General features: G+C 53.5%; 1 protein-coding gene across 1 annotated transcript; it reads left to right on the forward strand.

The window, feature by feature from the left end:
• Window positions 1-500: 500 nt before the first annotated feature.
• LOC120681848 (homeobox-leucine zipper protein HOX4-like) lies at window positions 501-2645 on the forward strand. Its single transcript, XM_039963487.1, has 3 exons — window positions 501-908; window positions 1023-1372; window positions 1487-2645. The coding sequence occupies exons 1-3, from the start codon at window positions 854-856 to the stop codon at window positions 1898-1900; spliced, it is 819 nt and encodes a 272-aa protein (XP_039819421.1). The 5' UTR covers window positions 501-853; the 3' UTR covers window positions 1901-2645.
• The last annotated feature ends 4348 nt before the right edge of the window (window positions 2646-6993 follow it).

Raw genomic sequence — 6993 nt, forward strand, 5'->3', positions numbered from 1 at the left:
AGTTAGGGAGGCAGTCACCGGAAAGAAAAAAGGGAACTGTGCGATGACGATCACACTTTGGTTGTACTGTACGAGCTGCTGCAACGCTACACGAGAGAGGTAAGAAAGAAGACAAGCTAAAGACCCGTGCAACGGTGGAAGTTCCGCCAGTTGAGAGTAAAAAAACTGCGCGACGCCAGGCGAAACCGAGCTCCCAGTGGGCTGTTATACTCTGTGGTAACTGCAACCAATGAGCTGGTGGGGGGATCGTCTTGCGCAGCGTGAACGGACGGCATCAAGTTGAGCGCCGATTCGCCTGATCGAAACTAGAGGCACGGCTCGCGCTACTGGGCACGCCTAGTTCGTTCGGGGCCTCCGCTGTGTGCTTGCGCGGTTAACCATGGTCACCTGTTAACCGCACCACCGCCGCGGGCCTAACCCAGGTCCCAGGCTCCGAGCCCGAACTCCCTCTTTGCCCCTTGCACGCCCCTTTATTAACGCACAGAGTACAGAGCACAGAGTACAGAGCACAGAGTCTTGCGGGAACTGAAAGGAAACCGAAAAAGAAACAGAGAAGGCCTCACTCCCCACTCCACTCCCCTCTCCTCTCCCCTCCCCTCCCCTCCCCGGCCCCGGTGCTTTCTTGGATCGCGAGAAAACCACTCGAGAAACTCGCAATCGTAGGGAACTGTATCGGCAGGAGCACGAGGAAGTAGACGAGGGGTGGTGCAAGGTGCCGGCCGCCATGGATCACGGCAGGGGACGGAGACGAGCAGGGAGGCAGCAGCGGCCGTCCCGGTCTCTGGTCCTGTTCTCGCTGTAACGAGAGTCGGTGCCCTCTGAATTCCACTTGATCGGTCCAACTCCAGTCGCCATGAAGCGGCCACGCGGCGGCAGCCCCTCCCTCCTTCCGACGGCCAGAGCGGATGGTAGACTTGCCAGCCTCTTCTGTTTTTCCTTTTTCTTGCGCGAATTCTTCTTCCTCGTGATGTTTCGGTGGAACGCGTGCGGAAGATCTGAAGCTTGCTGTTATTGATTGCCAGATGATGGTTACGGCGCGGCAGCTGGGATGGAGGCGGAGGGGGACGCGGAGGAGGAGATGGTGGCGTGCGGCGGCGGCGGGGAGAAGAAGCGGCGGCTGAGCGCGGAGCAGGTGCGCGCCCTGGAGCGGAGCTTCGAGGTGGAGAACAAGCTGGAGCCGGAGCGCAAGGCGCGGCTGGCGCGCGACCTCGGCCTGCAGCCGCGCCAGGTCGCCGTCTGGTTCCAGAACCGCCGCGCGCGCTGGAAGACCAAGCAGCTCGAGCGCGACTACGCCGCGCTGCGCCGCTCCTACGACGCGCTGCGGCACGACCACGACGCGCTCTGCCGCGACAAGGACGCCCTCCTCGCCGAGGTATGTATCGCTGGCTGGCTCCTGTGCACGAGCACGACCCATGCGGCGTTCGTTTCTTTTGCTAGGCGTGCAATGATTGATCCTCTCTTTGGTTGCTTGTTTGGATTGCCGCAGATCAAGGAGCTCAAGGCGAAGCTCGGGGACGAGGAGGCAGCGGCGAGCTTCACGTCGGTCAAGGCGGAGCCGGCGGCCTCCGACGGGCCGCCGGCCGCGGGCGTGGGATCGTCCGAGAGCGACTCCAGCGCGGTGCTGAACGACGCGGACGCGCCCGCGGGCGCGGCGGAGGCGCCGGTGCCGGAGGTGCAGGGCGCCCTCCTCCCCGCGCCCGCCGCGGCCGCGGGCGCCGGAGCTGCCGGCGCCGCGACGAGCCACGGCGGGGCGTTCTTCCACGGGGGCTTCCTGAAGGTGGAGGAGGACGAGACGGGGTTCCTGGACGGCGACGAGCCGTGCGGCGGGTTCTTCGCCGTGGAGCACCCGCCGCCGATGGCGTGGTGGACCGAGCCCACGGAGCACTGCTGCTGGAACTGAGCTGAAGCTGAGGTGGTGGTGGATGAGAGCGCAGGCTTGGGATCTGAGCCAGCCGAGGCAAGCGGTGGGGAATAAAGGATTAGGAGCGAGAGACGGGGGCTATTGTGCAAATTTTGTAAAATGGAATTTTACCTAGTCCCCTTTTGTCAATTCTTGCGCGTATTAGCAGGGTAGCACCGTAGCAGTAGTGCCGTGGTGGTAATAAGCAACCTAGAATCAACCTAAGTACGGAGTGTTTGGTTAAAACTTTGGACCCGAGTGCAAAAATGCAACCGAAAAATGCGACCAGAATCGACGAAGAGGGGGACAGCGACAGTGGGAAGAGAGGAGTGTAGAGGAAGAGGTGGGCGAGGAAACGGCCAACCCGGCGGTCACTGTTGGCGGGCCCGCGGCCACGTGAAAGTCAGGCATTGCTGGCGCCACCATTGACCGCCGGACCTGCCGGTGACGCCGATCGGCGACGTGGACGTGCCTGGCCGTGCGCGCCCGTGAAAGCGTTGGCTCCGCTCTCCCTGTCCCTGGTCGACCTGTCTGCGCTTCTCTGTATCTGATTTGGAATCTTGCCGCTCGCCGTGGAGCGATCGGTGTCTCTGTGTTCTCTTGCTCTTGCTCAGGAGCTCCGATCGAGAAGATGAGGAGCAACCCGTTCTGGCCAGATGGTGATTAGTGTTCTTGTGCGAGACAGAGTTGTTGCTACTCTGTTTCCGCGTATTCAGAGGATTCCCGTTTTGTTGTGGCACTGCAATTAAGATTTTCTCTCTACAGTGTTCTCGCACTGCAGCGCATCATGATCCGGGATAGTTGGAGATTCAGAGTTCGTCCTTCCAAGCCATCGAGTGCGGCGGAAAGGTGATGCGTGTAATGATGTGCGATCAGTCCGATGACAGTGGCGCGGCATTACGACATGTATGTACTCATGCAGTCATGCTAGCACTTGCTCCGTCCAGTGGTCGTCCTGAATCCTGATCTCTTCGGCTGTCGGAATGATTACCAGCACGGAGTAAAATAAGACTCGCCGCGTAGGCAGTAGGTCTGTAGGACTTTTAGTGCCACCGCTGCGGTCCAGCGTGGGCATTCTGTCAAGGACAAGGCCTCTTAGGAGCTGCTGTCAAGTGGATCATCAGGCTGTGGAAATGGAGAAGGCTACAAAGCAAAGGACTCGGACCGGTAAGAAGTATCGAACAGAACGGCAACACAATCATCTTCCTCCTCCGGACTCTATCCCCTTGTATCTCTGGCTGTTCTTGCTTCCCTAACCCTAGTTCTTGCTATTCCCTACCTATTTCCTCTCCAAGATTGTATCCATAAACTCAAATATTCTTGCTATTGTGATTTGGAGGTCTAGGACCATAACAATTGGTATCAAGAGCCTTCAATTTGGGAACCCTAAATTTTTCCCCAAATCGAGTTCGCCATGGCCGCGTCGCTGTCGGAGATGTCGGCGTCGATATCAAGGTGGACGAACATGTTGCAGCAGATGAATGCCATCTTGGACCGCATGGATAGCGTTTCCTCGGCGTCAGCTTCAGCGACCTCCGCCCCGACCACGATGGCCACGACACCAGCTGCATCGCCCACGCCTGCGGCACCCTCGACCACGTCCACAGCTGCGCCGCCCACGCCAGAAGCCCTCGGCCGCGCCCACAACTACTTCGCCGAAGTCCCTCGCCCCGACGCCGGCCACGACCCCTTCATCGGCGCGCGCTATCGCCATGGTGCCCGCGCCATACGCGCCGGCGACCGCGTCGACTCCACCCACCACCGCTGTCGCCATCTCTTTTCGGCTTCTGATGCCGCCGTTCCTCGCCACGAAGAAGAAGATCGCCAAGACGACCAAGCGCCCTCAAGCGCGCGCGCTGCAGTTCGACTCCCTGCAGAGCGTGTGGCGGTCGCCGCTGCCCATGGACGACCTCCTCCGCAGCAAGCTGGACGAGGCCCGCGTCAGCGATATCGTCGCCGACGTCATCGACATCGAGCGCGAGTTCATCTGCGACGCGTTCCTCGTCGCGCTCGGCAGCATGAACGGCGCCCTCATGGGCCAGTACATCGAGTTCGTCACCGACCTCTTGCTCATGGCGTTTTGTGTGCAGAAGATGAGGTCTCTAATGTCTCGCCCGCAACGTGTTCGACGAAATGTCACAACCGCAGCGTCTGCCCACTTGGCGTTCACAAGGCTCGCAGACTCGAGAGCAAGCTACTCAGGTACAATACCAGCTGTTATCCTCACTCGATTGGTGTTGTTCCGGTTGCAGTTACCACTTATGTTCGTGATGACTGCATGTTGCTTGAAATAATGACTGAGCCAAGTTCAGCAATGCCTTGGCCGCCCACCAGCAATGACTATTGGCTTTCTAAAAGAATTCAAGGATGCTTCAATTTGTGGACGCCATTAAGATGTGGTTGGGCTTTGGTACAGCAAATGCCACCATGGCCACCACCTGTACACTTTGATCTTGCAGCTCGTGGGCTTGATGTGTTACCATGTTCATGGCTTCTTGATGATTTAGCTATTGCAGTTCACGAAAACATGCTCAAGATGGCAAGGGATGAGCAGCAGAAGCTTTTGTTACTGGATCTTCTCGTGTTAGTCATGGCAGCCCCTGTGATGACTTTGTGGACCATGGGGATTCAGCAATACATATATCAGGACAACACCATAAGGAATCCACATATGATTGAGTTAGAAGAGGATCAAAATACTCACTGCAATGACAGCAAAGGCAAGTTTGCTGTAACAAATGAATTCAGTGATGGGCATCAGAGGGTTGAGCCACTGTCTCAATGGGGAACAAACGGTTTTAGTTCTGGAAAATTTAGAGTGCAAGGAAATTGTTTGATGCTCGACACGCGGCCATTAGGGAAGCGAGGTGATTCTAATGCTTGGCTATTTGCAATTAAAGGTGCTCGATCTTTGTCTGAGAAAATGCTACCAGATTGTTGTTTCAGTTATAGAAATCAAACTGATATGGTTGAGAAGATAATATACTTTTTGACTAGTTTGTCCATCACTCGACCATGGGATCCTGGAGTCTTAACTTCATTTTGTGCAAGTCAGCACAAAGACAATTATTTCCAGCAATGTTTTCAGATTGTTGTCCGGCTGCCATCTATTTGGACATGGATTTCAGATATGCATCAATTCAACATTTTCTTTGTTTCCCTGCATGCCTTGGAAGAATTATTGCTGACTGGTGTGCATTGTTCACATTTGAAGCTAATGGAAAGCCTTTTGATTGTGAAGATCGCTGGCTGGGTGTCTGACAGGGTGATAACATGCTTATGGAGAGTAGGCATCCATGATTATGATTGGCTCTTTATATTGTGCTTCAGAATTGTTTACAAATCAAGTGCACTTCAGCTCCTACTAGTATTGATGCCACAGAAAAGAAATGAATCAACCATTTCATTGATCAATGTGAAATACAAGAAGCGATTGGTGATCTTCAGTTGGGTGCAACCTATGGCTGGTGTTGATCATTTGCGTGCCTACAGGTGGCAGCATGAGCCCCTTATCAACCTGATTACTAGTGTGAAGCTAAAGTGCAAGGTGGCAAAGGATTTGAGCAGCTGCAGCTCTGTTCATTGGCGATGGTGTGATCAATCACTGATAGAAATGTGTCAAGACCGATCAGCGGAAGGTGAAGAACTACTCCAAATTTCCATAGGATCCTTGTGGTTGCGGCTTGAGGGCAAGCCGCATTTCAAGCGTCGGGGAATGTCAAGGACAAGGCCTCTTAGGAGCTGCTGTCAAGTGGACCAGGCTGTGGAAACGGAGAAGGCTACAAAGGGCAAAGGACTCGGACCGGTAAGGGGTATCGAACAGAACGGCAACACAATCGTCTTCCTCCTCTGGACTCTATCCCCTTGTATCTCTGGCTGTTCTTGCTTCCCTAACCCTAGTTCTTGCTATTCCCTACCTATTTCCTCTCCAAGATTGTATCCATAAACTCAAATATTCTTGCTATTGTGATTTGGAGGTCTAGGACCATAACACATTCATCAACTTGTCAAGGGTTGCCTGATCACTGTTTATGTTTCCCGAAAGCAGCAGACTAGTATTCTGCAGGACTACTGTTCAAATGTCACTGTAGTTTTGATCGCTTCGGACGTAGGAGTAGTACTGGGAGGATTCTGTGTCTCTGAGATCAAAACTTTTCCGTTGTGTTCTTCGCAGAGTATGTAGATCGCTTATTGGGGTGGTGCCGTGGTGGTGGGGGTGCTATTTGATGATCCATTTTGAGTATTCGGTTAAACTCAAACTGTTTGCACTTGTCAGTTGCCACACATGTCTGAAACAAGAAAGGCAGCACGGAAACTTTAAGGCTGACACTGACTGAGTTTTCCCAATCAAATGATAAAGTGAGTGCTCTTGATTCTCTATCTACTACAGTTTAAAGTTGATTTGCACTAGCACCTCGATCGCTCGCCTGTCGAAATTCGGCCGACTTCAGTCATTTTTTCTTGCAGTATTTGTGGCGGCGAGATCTAGATAGCCAAAAACGCAAAAATGCGTGGTACTCTATTTCTGCTTCCAATGGGCAGCATGGTCGGCAAGACACTGAGTGGAAGTTTTCTGGGCGAGATGGCATGAGCTATAGTGTTCAGTTGACTAACTGAGGCACTAAGATAAGGCATGATAGAAGTGCATGGAACGACGTCAAGGCGCCGATACCTGAGTTGCAGCCACATGCATAGAGGAGGATCAGACACATGTAGAAACAATACACTGAAAGTGATCGGGTGCTCTAGCCTAAGAGGGGGAGGGGGTTAATTAGGCACTAATAAAAAACTTAGACCTATGGCTCCAACTAGTTTGCACAAAACTTAAACTAAAACATGCTATCTAGATGTGCAACTAGGTTGTTCTAGTGTGAAACCCCTATCCCAAAAGAGTTTAGCAACCTATAGCATTTTCTATCAAGAAACTACTCTATGGAAGTAAAAGCATATAAATTGCTAGTATGAAATGCGGAAGCTTAAAGAGCGGGATATGAGATAGCAAACTCTTGACGCGGGTGTTTATCCCGTGGTTCGGTTAGCCACAAAGGCACACCTACATCCACGTTGTTGTAGCACTCACTAAGAGTATTGCT

Source organism: Panicum virgatum, chromosome 2K (genome assembly GCF_016808335.1).
Source record: "Panicum virgatum strain AP13 chromosome 2K, P.virgatum_v5, whole genome shotgun sequence".
Taxonomy (NCBI): Eukaryota; Viridiplantae; Streptophyta; class Magnoliopsida; order Poales; family Poaceae; genus Panicum; species Panicum virgatum.